Below are 22,915 nucleotides of genomic sequence, written 5' to 3' on the forward strand. Positions count from 1 at the left end.
AGCCCGCCTGAGGGCAGGGCTGGCTGGCATGTGGTGCTGGGGGATTGAACCGCGGTCCCTGTGCTTTGCTAAGCTTGTTCTAAATAGGTGCTTTAGACCACTGAGCCATCTCACCAGCCAGCTCACTGCTTTAAAGGACACTATTTGTCACCTATGTGTAGGACACAGTGTTTTACACTTAATAGGTATATATTCAAAATAATTTCATTATGTATTTAGCAAAATAAATTTCTAGAAATGAGAGTGGGCAGTATCCTTTAATTCAGTTTTTCAGCAATCAGCAAGCCCAGGTTAATAAGCATCTTGTATCCAGTGTAAGTGAGGAATCAGGAGAGAGCAGACAAGCTCGAGTCTTCCAGCAGAAAGATAAGATAGCACATGCTCTTGTGCTTTCCAAAGAAAGACAAAGGGCTATCGATGTGCTCTTGATCTTAAATAGAAGTCTATTAAAAGATCAATTTTGTGGAGATATTTTTAAATACTAAGCCTATTAAAAGCATAATTTGATTAACTGATTAGAAACTGTACTAATAATTTTCTATTTGATTAAAGTTATGTGTTTCTCAGATTTGTAAAAGGGTTATGGCTTTTACCCTCGTGTCAGATGTCTCACTTCACAAAGGGCAGTCCAGATCCTTTTGCCCATTTCTTGCCTTGTAAGTTCAGAGCAAGTCTGTATGCTTAGTTTTAATTGAAGCCTCACACGCTTCTTCCTCCCTCCATTCCTTTCCTTTTCATTTATTTTTGATCTTTTATTTATTTATTTACTTATTTATTTATTTGGCACAGGGTCTCTCTATGCAGTTCGAACGTGTAGTGATCCTTCTGTCTCAGCCTCCCCAGTGCTAGGATTATAGGCATGCACCACCACACCTGGTTTTGGTGGCCGGCATGGCATGCCCAGCGTTCTGGGGCCAGCACAGCATACGGTACCAGGAATCAAACTCAGGTCCTTGCACTTACCAAGCAGGCGCTTAGACCACCGAACTATCTTCCCAGCCCCTCCTTTCCTTTTTAGACAAAGTAATACCGAAAAATTCCCTTTAAGTTCACAATATAAAATAATTTGTATTGTATCAAGCTAAATTTATTCATGTTATAGTTATAGCCCAGTTTAATAGCAAAGGATTTATCTTTCCAGGAATTTAAAGTCCATTATTCAGTGCAATGAGATACAGTCCACTGTAATTATGTAAGTAATATGGTCAGGATAACAATAATATCCTGCACTATAGTATTTTAAAATATTTTAGCACTTTCACTGTTTATGATTTTCTTTAATCCTTCCAATAAATATAAAAAACATGAGACTATTGTTATTTAGCTGATGAAGAGTAAGAGAATCAGAACGTGAGACTAGAACTTTATACTCCTTGGTCATAGATCTTTCTGACTAAACCCACCTAATGAAAAGAAAAACTGAGTCATCAAATTCTGACTTTTGGGGCTGGGGAGATGGCTTAGTGGAATAAGCACTTCCCCGGCAAGCACAAGGATCTGAGTTCAATCGCCAGTTCCACCAAAAAAAACCCAATTATGACTTTTGCCTTCCCAGGTGAGTTGATAGAACAGGACCTCAAGAGTTGTGACATGTTTGTCTGTAGTCATCCAATGGGAGATGGCCCTGCCCTTTGTGTCCCTATAAGGTAAATAAGCCCCAATAGACATAAGAACAGGACATGGTGCCCAGGTGTCCCCAGCAACACAGCAGAGTCAGAAATAGAAAACCAGGGCCAGCCAAATAGCTCAGCAGATTAAAGCACCTGCAAGCAGGTGCAGGGGCTGGATGTTAAATCCCCAGGCCTGCCCTCCTGGCCCTGTCCCCCCCCCCCCCGGCATGCTGAGACAGCAATTGAGACTGGGCATGGTGGTGCTTGCCTGTAATCCCAGCTCTTGGGAGGCTGTAAACAGGCAGATCACTACAGTCTAATCTAGTAGTGAGACCCTGAACACCCTGTTGACCTTTCTCTAAAAATACAAAAGGAAAAAAAAAACAGCCACGTCAGTTCATTCTCTACCCACTGTGCTCTTCCTTATAGTGTTCTGGGAAGCCAGGCAGGGGCCCCTGACGCACAAATGAACTCTTGTTTTTTCCTTTGTGACAGGTGCAGTTTGATGAGCGAGAGGACACCAAGTCCTGCACCATTGTCATCAATGATGATGATGTGTTTGAGAATGTTGAAAGCTTCACTGTGGAGCTCAGCATGCCGGCATATGCCCTGTTAGGGGAGTTTACCCAGGCGAAGGTCATTATCAATGACACTGAGGATGAACCTACTTTAGAATTTGATAAGAAGACCTACCGGGTCAACGAGAGTGCTGGCTTTCTATTTGCACCTATTGAAAGAAAAGGTCTGTTGGTGCCAACGGTGACAAGAGCTGTAAAAATAGCTAATAGTCATGAGATCCCTTTTATGTGCTCGGTGCTTTTATAGCATATTAACTCAATTCAAATATATATATATATATATATATATATATATATATATATAATATTTATTGACTTAATCCACAGAACAACCCTAATGACAATTCCACCCAGAATTGAGTACTATCAGAAAACCACCATTAGTTAGAGATCCATTTATTCTGAAATTAGACTAGAAGACTGGTTATATTTAGCCTTGCAAATTATTCATGAACTCAATGTTCTTCATCACCCAATCCATAAAACATTTAGTAACCTTGGTCAAGGAGGGTAGTTATAATTATAAGACCCTTAGTTCATGAAAGATAGCAAATGTCCTTAAGGTTTCCCTATGTTACAGTCCCTGTATCATATTTAGAAATCAGATGAGAAATAAACTGTGTATGAGAAATAAAGGGCAGTTCTTGAGAGGTTGAAAAGCAAGACAAAGATATTATGAATTTATTATTTTGTAACATTGGGACTTTAAAACTCATAGAAATGAAATCCCCACTCAAAGCAACATGACGGTAAATGACAATGTCATGTTTCTTTATTGAATCTGCTGACTGGGTAGCAGTATAACAAATACTATAGATTACACAAACTCTGGGTGTTACTGCTTTCAAACAAGCAAACCCCATTGATTGCTGGGGGCCGCCAAGCCAGCCCAGGGCAGGTTGTCACCAAAGGAGACGGCAAAACTAATAAGTAAAGTCATTTGTACAGAGGCAAGTTTTGTTTCGTTTTGTCTTTCTTTTTTAAGCAAGCTCTTTCTCTCGGGGAATTAAAGTGCAGAAGTTTATTCAGAAAGGCAGTGAACTGTACTTCTGGCACTCCCTTCAGGACACAATTACTTTACTTCTTAAAGTGCCGAGTGTGTCTTTTATCTTTCCACCCGCTGTGGTCTTCTGTGGTGGGCAATGAGTCCTGGGAATTAACAGAGCACAAAATTCACAGAAGAGGAAATCCATTTTAAGTTATTTGTGGGAAGGATCGGGGGTATATTAAATTCCCAAGTGGTTTATACCACAAACTTTACAGAAACTGCAACTCAGAGAGGTTTACTGTCAGAATTTGAAGAGACACAGTAATGAAATGAGTACCACATAATAGAATGTGTTCTATTACTGTGAGATAGAGTAATAACATGAGCCAAGCTTGTTAAGTTAACACAGATTCTAGAAGTTGAATTCGATGTCTCATTCACATAGCCTGGATTTCTTGCCATTTGTATTTCAGGAGATTCGAGCAGCATTGTGTCCGCAGTTTGCTACACAATCCCTAAGTCGGCTATGGGAAGCAGCCTCTATGCTCTGGAGTCGGGCTCTGATTTTAAATCGAGAGGAATGTCTGCTGAGAGTCGTGTGATACTTGGGCCTGGGGTCACCATGTCCACCTGCGATGTCATGATTATTGATGACAGCGAGTATGAAGAGGAAGAGGAGTTTGAAATTGTCTTGGCTGATGCATCTGGCAATGCCCGCATTGGACAGGTGGCAGCAGCCAGAGTACTCATCAGTGGTCCCAACGATGCCTCCACTGTCTCCCTGGGCAACACAGCTTTCACTGTCAGTGAGGATGCAGGTAACGTGCAGCCTCTCTGCAGACCCATTTCCCATCTCTTGATCCCTTTTTTGAATAGTTTTCTTCTTACATTACAAGATGATGAAATACCGTTCCTCAGTGATACCTCTCGTTGGTCTGAGGCATTACTTATTGCTAGGCATCGAGACCAGGAAAGGGAAGAAGTAAAATACAAAATTCCATCTACTTCTCTTGCCCTACTTCTTGATGGCATAGAGAGTTTGGGCTTAGACCTGCCTGTACTGACCTCTGGGGTCCACAGTAAGGACAAGGTGCTTAGCATTTGGGTTTGTGAATGAAGAGAATGTGATCTGCTGAGGATGGAGCTCATTTTAGTGTCCTGCCAGCTACTGAAACAAGCCCCAAAGCCTCAGGGTCTTAACACAGTGGAACGTTCCCATTTAGGTATTATCCCAAAGCAGTTGATGGGCAAAATCTCTTCCATACAGTGTGTCAAAGTCCAGGTTCCTTCCTTCTTGTGACTACTTTAGGGTCTCAAAGTCTCTGTAAGCTGTTGACACAAAGGATACTGGTGGTGCTGAGTCTTTGCTGACCTAAGCCAGATCAAGGCCTTTCACCTCTTTGAAAGGATTCTAAGCTATAGTGGGAACTAATATTTTGAAGGTATCCTGGATCAGGAACCATGCCTGCTGTTTCATGTATGCTTACCACATCTTCTGTGAAAGAGACGAAACTGTGCAGAAGAGCAGATTGGGGCCCACCAGAGAGTTCAGATAAATGACCAGAGGTCGTGCAGCTCCCACAGTGGCAGAGGTACCTTAGAACCCTGCCCCTTGGCTACACCATGCTTTCCTATCCATACTCCAAATGTCCTTCCATGCCTGCACGTCACCTCCCAGCATCGAGGCTGCAAGAATGTGCTGATCCCTGATGTTTTCCTGTCAGCTTTTCCCTGAACTTGGTTGTTATTGTTGTGAAAGTAGCTAAATATCTTTAGGATATTACAAAGTGTGTTGTCACAGTAGACCAGAAGATGAGCCTCATTCCTAAGATAAGCGATAACCATGCTGAATATGGTTTAAGTAATGATGTGTGCATCACTTGGATGAAATAGGAAAATCAACCCAGCTAAAACATTTAATTAGGAACATTCAACCCCAGGCCCTGTAGTCTCCTAGATGTTTACTGACTATTTTCCAGCTGAAGATCTCGTCTCTGAGTTTCTTCTCCTGAAAGAGGCTTGAGCTGTTTCTCAGTGTGCGCCTCTCCCCTCCTGTGCATTGTTAAGACAGCTCTCCCCGAAGGGCTGTCCCTGCAGGACCACCTACATGAGGCTCTCCTCTACATGTCTTCCCAGTGTCAGGGACAAGAGGCTCAGTGACAGCTCTCAGTGCTCAGAGAGGTTCAGGACACCCCACTGAGTTGGACCAAGTAAACTGAGTGGGGTAAAGTCGCAGCTACTGCGGCGAGAACAGTGTTCCAGAAACCCCACTGATTTTCTGGCCATTCAAGCCCTTCCTGTTCACCTGCAGGCACAGTGAAGATTCCAGTCACCCGCCATGGCACAGATCTCTCTACTTTCACCTCTGTCTGGTGTGCCACACGGCCCTCTGACCCAGCTTCTGCTACTCCAGGAGTTGACTATGTCCCCAGCTCCAGGAAGGTGGAATTTGGGCCAGGTGTGACGGAGCAGGTGAGTCTACAGCAACCAAAGCACCGCAGAGTCATGAGTTAATGGTTCTCTTAGTGTGGTCTTGGGTCAGCTTGCCTGCTATCTGTACTTTCTGTAAAACGTAAGTACACAAATGAAAGGGCATTTCCTTAAAACTCTCCAAGGGGCCTTTTTAGCATCAGATACCCAATAGCATAGCCGTAGAATAAAAATTACACGTATTTTATGTAAATACCTAGAAATTCCTAAAATATATGACAAATTATTTTATGAATCTAAAAAACACTTGCCTTCAGACAACCAACAAAAGATAAGCTGCCAGCTGTGTCCTCATGTCCCTAAAGCAAGTGACTGTTGGGTAGTTGGCCCTCCATGAAGTATGCTTTGATTTCTTCCCCAGTACTGCACCCTGACTATCTTGGATGACACTCAATATCCAGTCATTGAAGGATTAGAGACGTTCGTGGTTTTCCTCAGCTCAGCACAAGGGGCCGAACTGTCCAGACCCTCCCAGGCTGTCATTGCAATTAATGACACATTCCAAGATGGTAAGAGATTAAGGATGTCAGCTCAAAAATCTGTTTCTGTTTTTCTGTACTGTCTATGCATGTGACATTGACTGTTCTATATTTTCACCCAATAAATACATGTTTGCGTACATCCATGCATGTGGTGGGGGGGAGACAACTGTTCATGGTGATGATGTTCTACCATATATTTCAGAAAGAAATATGTAAGTATTGAAGCTCAGTGTCTGGTTGGGAAGTCCTACCCTTAAACAGAAAATGAGAGTATATTCTGATAAATGAGTGCTGTTGCTGTACATCTAGTTCTATGGGAGCAGAGAAAACTGAAGAGTAATGCTGTGACTTGACCCTAGACTTCAGTAAACAAAATATTCAGAAATGATAGTATTTTGGCTAATGGTAAACAAAACTTATTTCGAATGCAAAGATATATACAAAATATAAAATATTGAAATTTGCATATCTGGGAAACAGCAGAAGGCTTACTTTTGCTTTGAGTATTGAAGGAGATAAATAAAGAATTACAACAAGAAGACAGTTGGAGTCAGGGCCTAGGAGACCTTCTGTTCTAGCCAAAAGGCTTCATAAACAAAGGGAAGCCATGCATGCGTCTAAGGAGGGGAGCGATGTGAGTTTTGTTTCAAGAAACTAATATTGGCAGCATTGAAGATGATATGCAGGAATGAATGGAGCTCTGCAGAAGAATAGTACTCAGTCACTGCCGAAAATAGGACTTAAGGAACTCGGATGGATAGGGAAAGACTGTCACTTCCTAGGAAGAGTGGATTGAAACTAGAATTGTCCGACTTTTAGAATGCACTTTGTAGATTCCAGAACTGGGTGGAGAAAATGGAGCCATATTTCCCACCTGAGGCAAAGGACTTTCCCCAACAATCTCAGCAGCTGGCCTCATAACCTCATGACTCAGCTTGTGGGGGCTAAAAATCCCAAGAGAAACAGCCCAGCACAAAAGTATTTAATGTCTTTATTTAGTCCCATGTCTAAGTAATTCGTGACATCTGTGTAGTAGTAAGAAATACAGATGGCCAAAAGAAAAAGTAATGTGGTCTTCCTAGCCTTCTCTCCTAATCCCTGGGGCCACCGTACTAGAAATAACCATTTTATTTAGTGTGTGTGCACGCATGCATGCACGCACATATGTGCACAGGTGCATGTTCATAGATGTGTTCTTCAGGAGAAAAAACACATTCATATATATGTGTCCATACATGTGTGTATATACGTGGACACATGCATCCTATTTTGGATCCAGGTTAACTGAGGCATAACATGTAAATGAAAGGTCTCCTTCCTACATGAGTGGTTCTCTGAGTTTTGAAAGATATATACAGTGATGTGCTCTGCACTACAAGAAAGATGTTGAACACTTAAAACAGCCTTTAGCTTCTATCATAACTATTTGGAGTCAAACTCTCCAAACCCAAGCCCTAGAACCATGTGTCTATTTTCTATCTCTGAAGTTTTGCTTTTTGTAAAACATCACATAAGTGGAATCATATAATGTGTGGTATGGTGTGTGTGTGTGTATGTGCACACATGCACATATATGTGTACAGGTATATGTTCAAGCATGTGTTCTTCAGGAGAAAAAGCACATTTGTATATATCTGTGTCCATACCTATGTGTGTGTGTATGTGGACACAAGCATCTTATTTTGGATAATTCATCCCATCTGTTGCTGAGGAGTTTTCACTGTGTGAATGTCACCGATTTAATGACATTTTGGTTCTTTCATGGTTTGGGCATGGTAACTGACTAGAGCACCTATAACATTTCCATATAGGTTTTTGTGCAGTATATATAGTTAGTCATTTCACTTGAGGTAAATGTTTAACAAGTAGGGTTGCTTGATCGTATAGTAAGTGTATGTTTGATACCATGAGATTTTTGTGATTTTTGGAAGATATTCTGGTAGGGATACAATGACATGCTTTCCCCAAAAAAGATTCTGAGATATTTTCATTTACTTTTGCCATCCATTTATCTTTTTGGTAATTATTCAAATGTGTCCCCATTTTTAATTAAATCTTTTTCCTCTCGCTTTTGTTGTACATTCTGTCAAGGATTTGTGTGTTACAAATATATTACCATAGTCCACTGCTGTCTTTTTATTCCTTTTAACAATGTTTTTCAAAGCACAGTGTCTTTTCATTTTGAAGCGGTCTCACTTAATCACTCCTTCTATGCGCAATCACACTTTTTTGTGTTGTAGCTAAGAAACTGTTTCTAACCCAAGGTTACCCAGGCTTTCTGTTTCCTTCCCGGAGTTTTATAGTCTTAAGTTTTACACTTAAGTTTGTAAAAAATTCACAATATGATGACTTTAATGGAGTAAATCATAACAGTATAGTATTTTGTATCACAAGAGTGTCCAGATTATCCTCTAAACTTTCTCTGCTTTTACTTGTGTTTTTGTAGACAGGGAAACTGAGGATGGAAGTGAATGCACTTAGCCGAAGTCCAGGGGATATGCACGATTCCAAGGCTCTGAAGTGCATTCTTAATTGCATTCTTTTTGCATTTTGCTGATATGGTAGTACACACCATGGGATGCTTCTTTCTTTTGCAAAAAAAAAAAAAAAAAAAAAAGAAAAGAGAAGAAAAACATCAAAGAAATTAGTTGATCTTTTTATATGAAAGGATAGTGACTTCCCTTTTGATAAACTAGCAAGTGAGTGTGACATTGGATGTCCTAAAATGTAACCACTTTCCCACACATCACAGTTCTTCAGCTTTAGGTTAAAAGTGACTAAGCCCCATGTTGTTCATCTCTACTTAATGAAAATACCTACTTTACAAGACTGTTGTATGGATTAAGTTAAATAGTATATGTGAAAATACTTACTATAGTCTCTGGTACACAGTAGATTTTATTGCTCATTAATTTATTTTCTTCCTAACATATCTGTAATTTGTGATGCTAAGCCGTGCATTTTCAGGAATGCATACATTCCTCATTGCCCTCTGTTCAAAAGAGAAGATACTCTTCAAATTTTTCTCAGTATTTTATTTTATTATTCTCAGTACATTTCCTCATTTTATGTGATGGGGTATCCCTACTTATTAACACTAAATGGGCACTTGGGCTACAAACTTGGAAAACAAATATATTAAACAAAATATTTCTCATCTTTTGGGAAAGTTACAACATATTTCCAGTCAAGAATTTAGCCCAGGGAAAGAAATTTAGGAACCCATCATAGTAGTCAGTGCTTGATTCTGTTGGTTGTGCCTCTTCCAGAGAATGGCCTGCTTTTGTGGAGTCCATTTCCTGAGATTCTAGGGTGGGACGCTCTGGCAGGCATCACCCCAGATCCTCACACTAGTTCTCCAACTTGTGACACTGACACTGAATGATTTGTGTGTGATTCAAGGACAGGGAGGTCAAGGAGTCAGCGTTAGAATGTGGCTCTCTCCCGTGTGTGTCCAGCCTGCTGCTTTCCCATCCGAGCGCGCTGACTGTGTTGTGTCTTCAGCTGGCCACTGCCCTCTAGAAAGCAGTGTTTGGGTTTTGTACTGATTTTTGTTTTTATTTTATTTTATTTTGAAGAGTAAAAATGAAAGCAAAAACAAATACCAGATACAAACACAGAAACACGGTAATGTACAGCAATACATGTTATAGATTTTCAAAAGAAGACTAGCAAAATTTTTGTCTTTGTTTTTTTTTTTTACTTTTTTAAAAATTTATTTTAACAGGAGTATAATAATAATCGGTAAGACATTAGAAACAGTACACATTTAGAAGACCAAGATGTCAGGTATTCGAGCATGATTTTTGTATTACACATTGCTGTTCTCGATGGAGTTGCTTAGATCACAGATATCAACATATAGTTAGTCAAGGTGAAAATTCTACCTATTAACTGCTATTTTCAAAAAACTGATGGAAATTATTAGTACAATATATATACTTGCATGATTTTATCCTCTATTTTCCTATGTTAAGTTCAGTTTCTTTCTGTTTTACTCTATTATTCCTTTCAGGTTTTATTTATTATTTCAGGTTCTTACACTAGGGAGACAATACGAGATTTACACATGTGGGCCTGATTTATTTCACTTATGAGTACAGCCTCTAGTTGCATCCACTGACTTATAAAGGCTTTGAGTTTCTCTTTCTTTGTGGCTGAGTACTACTCTGTTGTATAAAAATGCCACATCTTTTTTATCCATTCCTGAGGTGATGGACATTTGGGTTGTTTCCAAACTTTGGCTATGGCAAATTATGCTGCTATAAACATGGGTGAACATGTTCTTTTGGGAGGATAACCAGAAGGGAAATAGCTGGTTGAATGGGATTTCCAGTCCTAGTGTTTTGAGGAGTCTCCACACTGATTTCCATAGTGGTTGTATCAGTTTACACTCTCACCAACAGTGGAGAAAGGTTCCTTTTTCACCACAGCCTCTTCAGCATTTGTTATCAGTTGATTTCTTTAAGATAGCCATTCTTTCTGGGGTGAGATGGTATCTCAGTGGTTTAATTTGCATTTCTCAAATGGCCAGTACTGTGGAACACTTTTTCATGTATTTATTTGCCATTTGTATTTCTTCCTCTGAGAATTGTGTATTCATCTCAAGTGCCCATTTTTTGGATTAGGTCCAATGTTATCCATCACTCAAGTTCACATAAAAAGTGAACTTGCAGCCTTTTGACCTAAAGTTAGGTCCTTCCATGTTTTCTGTGTGGCTGATTTTGGGCCCTGAAATGATCTAAGTAGTTCATCTCAGAATATATTCTAGGTTTTCACCTCCCTCCTCTGCTCTGGTACTTGGAATTAGACCCTGTCACTGGCATGAGCAATTCTAACTGAACAGGTCAAATAAGCCCACATAGCCAATCGAGCACTGTCCTCCTCTGTATGTGAAAGCGACCCCCCACTTGTTAGAACCACTGCTCTAAACCCCTGCCGTATCCATTGCCTGTGAGGAGCCCATCATTCCACACAGCAGTATTTAGATCCACTTTGTCCTTTACAAAGAAGGTTAGCAGGGTTACAGTGCTTATGGAACATTTTCCACGCCTAAAATTGATGCTCAGCATAGGTGAGTCACAGAGTACTGGAGAGCAGAGTCCCCTGTCTGTTTCTGAATGAAAGACACAAATCAAGAGGCTGCTGTGATATGGCCCTGTACTGTAACGGTGCCTGGGAGTGCTGGTAGCAAGCGCGTTATGCCCAGTGCAAGCCCATGCACCTTCAGGGTGGAGGGCTGTTTTGTACCTACAGGTACTCCATCAGTGTGGAAAGAGAGGGGCTCTGCAGCAAGTGCTACCTCTTCCTGGAAATTGTACTGCCCTGTAGGGTTGAGAAATGACATTAACCCATGGGAAAGCCTCAGCACAGTACCTGACCTACACCACAACACGATGTGCAGAGATCTGGCCCCACGCTCACCCTGTTGTCCTGTATTCATCCATTCATTCTCATTCTCTCCCCTCCTCCTCCCTGCAGTAAAAGAATAGAAGTTAGAGTGAATGTCTTGTTAAAGAGGAGGAAACGGGTGTCTTTTATAACTCAAGAGGAATTTGGGGTTGACTAATGCATGAGGAAACCTAAGTATTGCCACACTAAGAGAAGTGCTGGGTGATGTCCCTGCCACCTACATTTTAAGGTGGCCCTCCTGTGCCATGGTCTGTTATCTCTGCAGTGGTCTCTGTCTCTGCAGAGATAACGGACCATTGTACCTGATGAACATACAGGCCTTTGTACCAAAGTCATTGTTTTCGTTTAGGAGCAGTGATCCTTTAAGAGTGTCTTCTGTCCTTTTAAGCATGCCTGGTAACCGGTGGGCTTAGTTCAGGAGACAGGGTGGCTTTATGTTTGCTGGAGCCCACAGTTCTGAGCAGAGACAGTGACAGCCACCAGAGCTCCCTGCCTTTGCAATTGCAGAGCAAAACGCAGCTCCCATATCCCTTCCTGTTCCTTCCTTTCAGGTTTGGCTGGGCACGTCCAGAAGGCGGTCAGGAAATAGGCGCTTACGGCTCTAGGGCTGCTTTCCTGTGGCTCTAAAGGCTAATTCCCCCTCAGGAAGCTTTGATATATGTCTTTTTTCATTGTTCATGAAAAAAATCACAATCAGCAGTCTACAAAATGTTGGGCCTGAAAGAAAATCTTCTTGCAGAGTATAACAGTAGCATACAGAGCATAACTGTAGGAAGTAAAGAGAAAAAAAGAATGCTTCATACTGAGAGGCCTGAAGCTAGGGGGCCAAGTATAAAACATAATATATTAATTCCCACTAAAATTTGAAAGCACCTTCTATAAACCAGATACTGTACTGAGGGTAACACGTGAGTATATTATCTCATTCTATCCAAATCTCTCAATAATGCTCTCAGACACTAATAACCTTCAGTTGATATGTGGGAAAAGCCCAAGTAGAGAAAACGTCAGCAATTTTTAAAATATTTTTATTTATTTTGTACAGAGTTTCACTACACAGCTTGGACTTATAGTGATTCTCCTGTCTCAGCCTCCCCAGCACTGGTATTACAAGTATGCACCACCATGCCCAGTTTTGGTGGCTAACTCGGCACAAGACTGGCACAGCATGTGGTCCTGGGGATCAAACCTGGGTCCTTGCACTTGCCAGGGAGGTGCTTAGACTGCCAAACTATCTCCCCGGCCCCAATATCAGCCATTTGTCCTTTGTCCTCTATAGTTAGTAAGTAATAGGGACAGAAATTCAGGCCTGTTTACTCCAAAGGACTTGCCTTTACCTATAGTTTGGCCATGATGCCTTCCTCAAGTGGAATAAAGCCATAAATTGTAAAAGAAGAGGTAATTCTGTAGCCAAGGTCACAGGCCAGAGGCCCTCTGGCCAGTCAGCCTGTGGGTGGGCTTGTTAGACCCAAATAATCCTGGTCCATGTACAGCTTCTCTTTAACTTTTTGTGTTGCTAGTTTTAAATTTAGTAGAAAACCTCAAGGAAAAATATCCAGATCTCTGGTTTCACTTGAAAGTGAGATCTGGAGGCCAAAGCCAGGAGCCCCTTCAGCAGAGCTGCTCTCTTCCCTATTGATGCCCCTACCCCATCCCTCTGTACCCGAGAACCAACTCGAGTGGCCATTTGTCACCAGACATGCTGTTGTCCTTCTGCCTGTGGCCTCTTGAGGAAAGCGAGCCCTTTTGAGTACTCAGGTCATGGTCACAGTTTTTCTTAAGCCTGTTCCATTCCTTCACCTGGATTCTCTGGCTGCGTGGGCTGATGGGTGCAAGCTAAGCAGGCAGGTGAAAGGTGATTGATTCTGTTTTATCAGAATCATCCTCAGAATGAGAGCAGTTTCCCATCCTGGGAACAATGACCACACCTTGAAATCCATGTCACATCTGGGACTTGTCAGCCCACGTTGGCCATTAGGGGGCTCTGCTGTGGCCCTCGTGCCTGCTGGCTCTCATGGTGCCCCACCTCTCTGTCTGTTTGAGCAGTGCCAAGTATGCAGTTTGCCAAGGATCTGCTCCTCGTGAAGGAGAAGGAAGGCATCCTACACGTTCCTATCATCCGGAGCGGGGACTTAAGCTATGAGTCCTCTGTGAGGTGCTATACACAGAGCCACTCGGCCCGGGCCACGGAGGACTTCGAGGAGAGGAGAAATGCGGACTCTTCACGGATTATGTTTCTGAAAGGGGAGAAAGTAAGTGGACTTGTGGGGGCTGAAAGAGGGGATTCTCTCCTTCCTTGTCACCCTGTATTTGTCCATAGTAAAATAAATTCAACAAACTGCTAGGTGTGATGGCACGCAGCTGCCATTCCAGTACTCTGGGAGACTGACACAGGAGGACAACAGTTTGTATACAACCAGGGCAACCTAGTGACTGTCTTGGCTACTTTTTTCATTGCTAAGACAACATCCCTGACATCCAAAGTTAAGGAGGAAAGGTTTATTTGGCTCACAGTTCATAGAGGTTTCAGTTCATAGTCTGCTGACTCCACGGCAGGGTAGCATGGTAGAGGGGCACTACACAGGAGAAATCATTCATGCTAAAGCAGGAGACAGCCGAAGCAAGCAAATGACAAGTCCAAGGGACCAGGGACAAGCCCCTTTCTGTCCCTTCTTTTTCTATGTAGGCTGCCTGTTCTCCACACTTAGGACAGGGAGCACTCACACCCAGAACATGCCAACCCAGTCAGTGGACTGATTTAGTAAGCACACAGCCCCAGCATTGCGCCATGAACCAATCCCAGCATCATACACTCTAGATCCAGCCACCTCTGAAGAGCCACACCTGTGACTACATGAGGCTTTGGGGGACATCTAGACACAAGCCCCAAAGTGACCTAGTGAGACCCTATCTCAAAATAAGTAAAACAAAAATGAAAAAAATAAAGGACTAAGGGAAGTAGTTGAGTGCAAAGTCCCTGGGCTAAAATTCCAATACTGCACAAAATTTAAAAATCAAGTAAAAAAACAAACTTGGAACTTCTTTGGAATTTCCTTATTAATTGATAATATTCTTCATAATATCATCTATTCCATTTTGTTGTCTTATCTCCCACTCTCAACAAAATACACAATTCATTGACTGAGCTGAGAAGTTCAGATGATATGCAATATTTTGGGACTTAACAGAATCTACTGTGGCCTCCCCTCAGTCTGGAACTGTTACAGATGAAGAGATCCCACTGATGTTACTAACCGGAGAAGAAGAGGCCCTTCTCTGATACCTGGGCCCCTCTCCCAGAGAACCGTGTGTTCTGGTGCTGGACCAGAAAGGCAGGTGGGGGACACAGTCAGGTCCAGAGTGTCCTCTTGGCCATGTATGCGAGAAGCCACACACATTGCAGAGGAACTCCTTGTCCCTAAATATGGTGGCCTCAGAACCTAAGCTTGCAGCCTCAGCGAAGGCCAAGGGTATCAACAGTAGAGAATCCCAGGCCCTCCTTTGACTCTGAGTTTCAGATGATCGAGTCGATTGCACCTGTTGCTTTAATCATCCACTCTGCATGTCCGAGTCTGCCTGCCTTAGGCTCACTGATAATCATGTCACTCTTACTCCCATCCTCCAGCTGCATTCCCTGCCCCACCCATCAAGCTCTGTATCTAATGTGTGTCTCTTGGTTTGTATTTGTTCTTTAAAAAAATGCTTGTTTTATGTGTATGATCTTTAAGTGGTAAAAAATGTTAATGTGTTATAAATGTTTCCATCTTTTACTGTGTTTACTCAGTATTATGTTTTAAGTTCTGTGTGTACAAAGGATAATTAAACTATAATAGTGTATATTTACATCTAGAAGTTATTATAGTAAGACACATTGCCATTGAGCCCCACAAAATACCTCCCTCCCTCAAGCACTTACGTATTCTTACCATTTTCTACACTTGATCTTAGCCAAAAGGCCAAGAAGCGATCTTCTTAACGCTTTCTTAAGCAGTTCTGGATGTGCTTTTTCATTAGTGTCTTTATGAAGTGTGATCAGAAATACCGTGAATGCCAGTGGCAAATGGCATCCAAAGGAAAGCAGACTCATAAAAACCTTATGGTGTGTTCTCATCCATCTTATTCACCAAATCTAGTGTTGTATACCTTCTAATGCTTCCCCAAAGTCAAAAGAACCATGGAATGTAAATGTTGGAATCAATTCAGGACATAGAGGCAGCCACAACAGAGCAACTAAAGATACTCACAAAACAGGACTTCCAGGGCTCTGGTTTCTCTTCAGATTGCATAAATCTTCACCTTTTACAAAGGAGAACTTCCAGAACTGTTTCACAGATAGCAAGATGATGGGCAGTATTTCAAACAAGTGGGAGTATTTCGAGGGGAATTAATCGCAGTGTGTCTTTTACTATAATAAATTTTACAATTTTTTTTAGTATTTGCAATATTTTTATTCACCTCACACACCTAAATTTCTGTTTCTGGCTGTTGCATGTACTTCATGGTATGAATCTGCTATATTTCATTCATGTACCCCAGCAGTAGACCATGAAGAACATCAGCGATTGCCCCAGGAACTCCCTGACCCTGTGTCACCACAAACAGTGCCTCACTGCTCACCTTCAGACATGTCTAATCATAGACCTGAATAAGACATCTTCAAATATATGTGCTCAGGGGCAAAACCTGTGACTTATCTATTCCCTTTAACCATGGTCTTATTTGAACAAAAGCCTTCAGTTTTAACACAGATTTATCAAAGTTTTTTCCCTTAATGGGCATTTGAGAAGCTTAACATTTTGACCTTACCCATTACAGAGCACTACAAATTTGCCCTTTGTTCATTTTTATTACTGAAAATAATACTCAAAAGGAAAGAACAACTGGGATGGAGAAAAGGAGAAAAGAAGGAAGGAAAATATATACATATACAGAAGATGGCTAAGATAATTGTATTGCTAATTTCTAATCATTGAAAGGAACAGTTCTTATATTGTTCAATCAGTTTTGCATACTTCTATCTGGTGATCCAGAGCAATTATTTTGAAGATGACAATGTGCAGTACAATAACCATTGTTGATTTCCTATCTTTGGAAATTCTGTGTCTTTTTTTTTTTTCTCTTTAAAAAAGAATGATAGCATTCTATCATCATAGACTCTCATGAGAGTCTTTGGCACTCTCATGCGTCATGGCTAACAGAGGCTGCCCTATTAATATATTTTATTGAGATTTTACTAGTGGCAGGCTGGAACATGTTAAAAACCATACAAGTAGTACAGGTATAGTCTTTAGTTTTGTGTCTGCATGTCTATATTTGTTTTTAGTTTGAAAGAGGATTCTCTTCCTATTAAGAAATAGTTTTTATCAAAAATAGAAAATATAGCTTACCAGTCTATAAGTTTATGTTACCCACATGAAAATCTATCATTATTTGTGAGCACAATTTGAAATCTCCATTTTCTTTGGTTTGCTAAGCATGTCTTCTTTTTTTTTCTTTTTCCTGTATTTTAGGGAATGGTCTACAGGGTATTCAGGGTCTCACTACTAGATCAGACTCATAGTGATTCTCCCGTTCACAGTCTCCCAAGTGCTGAGATTACAGGCGTGTGCCACCACGCCCAGTCTCAATCCCTATCTCTGTGTGCCTCAGGGGCAGGGCTGGCATGGCAGGCCCAAGGGTCGAATCCCCTGTCCCCTGCACCTGCATGCAGGTGCTTTAATCTGCTGAGCTGATTGGCCGGCCCTTTGCTAAGCATGTCTTTGAAACTTATTAATTACTAATAGATCTTAAAAAAAAATTAAAAAAAAAAAAGAATCTCAAGAGTTCTGACTAAATTCATGCATTCCATAAAGAATTCTTGTTATTGAAAAGATGTTGTAAGAAAAAAGAGAAGATTCTTCAAGGACTCAAAAATAGGGCAGCAAGATAAATCTAAATATTCACTGTGAAGTCTGCTTGCTATTTAGAATGACTTAGGAAGCACACATGTAGTGCTTCTTTCTGCCCACGTATCCCTTCAGTAGAGTAGCATAGTGGATTTAAATTGCTGCAACTAAAAATATCCCACTCCCTATCACACAACTCTACTATTGAGACTGCTGTGTATCTAAAATATTTTGACTCCATCTTGCCTCTTCTTAAAATACAACCCTCAGTAGAGAATCCTTGGTTTGCAAAACACTCAATTTCTTTCCAACAAATAGGGATTTGGGTTGTGTTCTCAGGCTTTTAGTCCTCAGCAGTTTTCAGATGAGATTCTATTTGGCAGCAGATTTGAGAGATTTTTTTTTATCATGAAAAAGTATCTGACACAAAACTCAAAGGCTTTCTCTGTTCCTTATGAAATTAATTCAATGTTTACAAATCAAAAGCAATGTTCCCCAGCTGTCCAGGAAGTCTAGCACACACTGAACTCTGTCATTTGAAACCTACCTTTGCAGTGTGGGCAAAGGTGTCCTGCAGAGCTGGTAATGCATGGGAAAGCACACAGGTCCTCTGCAGGAGATTCTAGTGGGTTACTTGGTTTCTACTGATTTTGTTTTTCATAACTAATCATTAATAATTCAAAATGATTTGGAATATTCTTACAGTCTAACTCTTGTCATCTAGGTAGATCCTATTCAAACATGAACCATTAGATTTTAGGGGGGTTTTTTGTTTTGTTTTTTGTTTTATTTTTTAAACAAGGTCTCTCTTTGCAGTCCAGGTTTACATAGGTCTCACAGCAGCCTTCCCACTGTAGACTTCTGAGTCCTGGGATCATAGGTGTGCTCCATCCCCATGCCTGACATAGATGGTTAAACGTTTTCTTTTGTGAATAGAACTGGCTTGGCTCTTTCAGATTTATGTTAGTTCTTTGGTTGCTGCAAAGAAGAAAAGTAACTTTGTAGTGAATTCAAGCAAGTTGCTGACCTCTTGCTTCAAAGAGTCTCCCTTGTGCCATTGACTCTAGGTGAAGAACTGCACTGTCTATGTCCATGACGACTCTATGTTTGAGCCTGAGGAGCAGTTCAGGATCCACCTTGGCCACCCTCGTGGAAACCACTGGAGTGGAGCAAGAGTTGGAAAGAATAGCCTGGCCACCGTCACCATATCCAATGATGAAGATGGTAACCAAAACAGTTGCCTTTACTAATGCTTTTTTGTAGCCTTAGGTTGGTGGGATAGGAGCTGATATTTTACTAGTAATGTAATAATTACTGTTTTGAAAATGAAAGTGTTATCAACGTGATTATTAATAATCTCTAAATACTTATAGAAAATGTTTACAGCAAGTGATCACCATGTGCAGCACTCTAGTGAGTTCATAAGTACTTTTAGTGTCATTGTTTCCCACCATACTGCCAACATATCAGGAACCAGGATGGTTAAAGCTGGGACAGAAATGTTAAGATGGACAGAATAGAAACTGTGTAAGATATTGCAGGATCAGAAAGGACTGAAGCAGAATTGGAAATACAATCCTGATTTCTTCCTAGAAAAGTATAATTCCTCAGTTTTCTTATAATTGATTTGACCTACTAACCTAAAAAGAAATCCTAAGTTTCATAGTTGTTTGCAAATAGTGACCCGGGTTCCAGGCAAAACCAAACCTGTTTCAAACTGAGCCATCATTGTTTTACTAAAATAGAAATCTTAAAGGGTGAATATGTAATACTGTTATGAATAATAGTTGCTGATTTTCTTCAAATATTTATTGTACATCCTCAGTGTATTATCTTACTTCAACATGACAGTAATCCTTTGCGATAGGTATAGTTATCCCTATATTAGAGGTGAAGAAATGGAATCTTAACAAAGCTATATAATTTGTACTCTTAGTTACACAGCAAAACTGGATGGGAAGCTTATTTTTATCTAGTTCTAGAATCTGCACTCTTAATCACCTTAAGAACTGGTGAGACTCTTGGGTTCCTAATAAAAAGTCAAGAACTGTTTGAAAATTGCATAGAATTTACAGTTCAGCCTTGAGGTTGAATTAGTACTTTGTATAAGTAGACTTAGATTCAAATCCCAAAATAAGTCTCTCCCAGGCACCTAGAAGACCCAGTGATTGGGGCTCAAAAAGTTATCAATCCCCATTGCTCCAAGCTTCAGATGCTTCAAAGAACATTAATAAGGGGCCAGGGAGATAGCTCAGCAGCTTAAGCATCTATCTAACAGGCACAACGTCCTGAGTTCAGTCCCTGGGGAGTGGGGAAGCATTAGTAAGGGAAACTGAAATCTTAAATGAGGCTTATCTTTTATAGTTAGAAAGACTTGATTTTCTGTGTGTGTGTGTGTGTGTGTGTGTGTGTATGAGAGAGAGAGAGATGAGAAATTTCTGTAGTGCTCTGTGATACTAAAAATATGATGAAATTTATAATTGTTCTCAGTTTTATCATCTTTCAATCTCTCTCTACTACCACCCCATCATACCCTTCCTCATGAAAAGTCATAATTTGAAAAATTTAGGTAAAAACCAGCAAAAAGCATTACTAGTCATTTCTAACAATGACAGTAGTGCCTCAAATCAGACAGGTAGGATGTCTTGTGCACCTGTGTTATTTATCCAGGTGCTCAAACTAACCATACTTAACTAAATAATATGCAAAAAATTAAGAGAAGCTTAAGGTTGAGGAGGTGGGAACTCTGGGAATGGGTGTTCAAAGCTCACAAATGAAAGATAGATTTGGTCAACTCAAGCTGTATATAAATAAGATAAATTACCGACGTTAGAAATTCATAAATATAAAGTCAACTCATAATCAGTCAATAGATTTTTATCAGGGACCTATGTCTCAGCCCCTCAATAAACTATGAAGAGTTCAAAACATTTAGTGAGCTACATGAAATGCCAAGATGGAAATGTGGTCATGTATTTCAAAATCTCTAAATATTTCCCTCATTATGTTGTTTTTAATAAGAAACATGAGAAATAAATCCTACAGGACCACAAATGAGTTTTTTCCAAAGTGTTGCTTAAAAGTAGCTATCAATTGGTTGTTACGACTGCAAGTCACATCACCTGGTATTATTAACTAATATGACCAGTTCCTTCTTGCTTCTGGGACTTGCTTCATGGGGCTGTGGATCCTTCATGCTGCTAACACTTGCTTTTCTTTTCTTAACTGTTTTTCCTCAGCCCCCACCATCGAGTTTGAAGAAGCTGCATACCAAGTCCGGGAGCCTGCAGGGCCAGATGCCATTGCAATTCTGAGCATCAAGGTGATCCGCAGAGGGGATCAGAACAGGACCTCCAAAGTCCGCTGTAGCACACGGGATGGATCTGCCCAGTCTGGTGTGGATTATTACCCGAAGAGCCGAGTCTTGAAATTCAATCCTGGTAATTGAATGCCAGTTCCAAACTGTGCCTTCTCTCAGTTGAGGTATTGATATCTTGTATTTGAAGAAAGGAGAAAGCATAGAAACAAAGAGGGAAAAGGGGGAAAAAGTAGTTTTAATAATATAATATAAAATATTTATTGAGTACACATTTGAGATGACAGGTATTTTTTTTTTAATTTATGGAAAATGGCATGGAAAAAAATAAGTCCCTAATGTCAGAACATGTTGGGCATTTTGATTTATTTAAAAGGATGTTTTGTTACCTACTGATTTGGTTGAATTGACATGAGTATTTGGTTCAGAAACATATACACATTATTCAACAAACATTGGTACAAAGCCCTGTATTGGCTCCCTTGGGCTTAACACACTCCGATAGGCATAATCCTGTGTTCAAGTGATTTCACATCTACTAGGAAACAAGATACTCTGCTATAGACTTTCCAAGAAAGATTTATCCCAGAGAGAAATATGGAGACAAATCAGAGAAGAGAGAAAAATGTGAATCAGATCACACCTGACCATTTCACTGTTCTTTCAATGTGATGGAGGGTACATTAGGACTGATCGTAGAACTTTCTGGAACAGTGAAAAGCCTGATATAGATCCTGGCACCATTTTTTATGTAACCAGCAGTGAACAATGGTGTTTAGTACTTTTCAGGAATATTTTGTCAAGTAAATCAGAAATTAAGGAGGCTGACCCTAGGTGTCCCTACACAGGGCTTTTGACTCCATTCCACATGTGTCCAGTTCATGAAAAAGTAACGGCCTTCTTTTGTTTCTGCAGGAAGACTCTTTTACCTGGGTCTTGAGTTTTTCCTTTTCTCCTTGAGAATCTGAGGAAAAGCTAAGTCTAGAAGCAACCTAGCACAGGTTTCTAGAGAAGAGAAAAAAGGATATTTGCTACTGACAGGAATGTTTCCACCCTCAGAAAATTGCTTTACATCAAAGGAGGGAGTTTCTAAACCTTACACCTTTCTCTTTTCAACCACTGGTTAAGTAGCCTTGAGCTATTGCTTTGAAGGGTATCTGAGTATGCAGGCCTTCACAACTATCCAGGAACTCGTGCATAACTGTAAGAGAGAAAGAAAAATTAAGCAAAGAAACTTGTAACCAGGAGAAAGTACATTCTGGATCATAGATTTTTATTACTGCCAGCTAGTGTCAGGCAGGGGCTATTAATTCTCATATGGTGCTCAATATTAAGTCAGCACTACTGAGCCTCTACCACAGGTAAAATTTTCTCTGTAAAACAGATTCCTCACTTGAGATATGGCAAAAATGATTAGCATTTATAGAAGACCTGTAAAAGGAGGAGACATATTTTGACATGTCTGCAGTGCCAACGTGTGCTCTCTTGGGAAGTCCCCTAATGAGGCTTTGTTCTGTCTTTGCCAAAGGTGTGGACCATATATATTTTAAAGTTGAGATCCTGTCCAATGAAGACCGGGAATGGCACGAATCTTTCTCTCTTGTTCTTGGCCCTGATGACCCAGTGGAGGCAGTTCTTGGGGATGTGACAACTGCCACAGTGACAATTCTAGACCAGGAGGCAGCAGGGAGTCTCATCCTGCCAGCACCACCCATTGTGAGTTGTGTGACCCAAAGTCCCAGTGAATGGAGGATGGGAGCTGGGGAAGAGTGGGACTTCTTCATTGGTTGACTAGTCTTGAGCTATTGCTAATGTTCTACTTCTTCAGTGTTCCTACCCAGTGGTTCTTGGCCAAGACAATCTTGCCTGTCCCACTTTCCCCTTTCAGAGGATAGCCAGCAATATCTGGAAACATTTTCAGTCATTCTAACCATCACACTGAATGCTATGATCATCCATTGAGTAGAAGCCAAGGATGCTGCTAAACCCTGCAATGCATATGTCAGCCCCCAACAACAGAAGAAGTCAGTAGTACCATGGGCAGAAACCTTGTTCTGAAATGAGAGTAAAGCCAAACCATGTCAGTTCCTTAGTCTAACAGAGATAGGAAGTATCATATAATTATCTTGTCACTGCTTTGGTGAGACATTGAAG

At 40.8% G+C, this 22,915-nt stretch overlaps 1 protein-coding gene across 1 annotated transcript in view; it reads left to right on the forward strand.

The window, feature by feature from the left end:
• Fras1 (Fraser extracellular matrix complex subunit 1) overlaps positions 1-22,915 on the forward strand; it is a 471,233-nt gene that overhangs the window by 415,696 nt on the left and 32,622 nt on the right. The window contains exons 41-49 of the mRNA XM_023703303.1: positions 2,106-2,352; positions 3,650-3,994; positions 5,488-5,648; positions 6,028-6,175; positions 13,607-13,812; positions 18,513-18,669; positions 20,015-20,080; positions 20,685-20,885; positions 22,290-22,477. Of these exons, the coding sequence (XP_023559071.1) occupies positions 2,106-2,352; positions 3,650-3,994; positions 5,488-5,648; positions 6,028-6,175; positions 13,607-13,812; positions 18,513-18,669; positions 20,015-20,080; positions 20,685-20,885; positions 22,290-22,477 (1,719 nt within the window). The remainder of the gene's footprint in view (positions 1-2,105; positions 2,353-3,649; positions 3,995-5,487; positions 5,649-6,027; positions 6,176-13,606; positions 13,813-18,512; positions 18,670-20,014; positions 20,081-20,684; positions 20,886-22,289; positions 22,478-22,915) is intronic.

Source organism: Octodon degus, unplaced genomic scaffold, assembly GCF_000260255.1.
Source record: "Octodon degus isolate 3935 unplaced genomic scaffold, OctDeg1.0 scaffold00168, whole genome shotgun sequence".
Lineage (NCBI taxonomy): Eukaryota > Metazoa > Chordata > Mammalia > Rodentia > Octodontidae > Octodon > Octodon degus.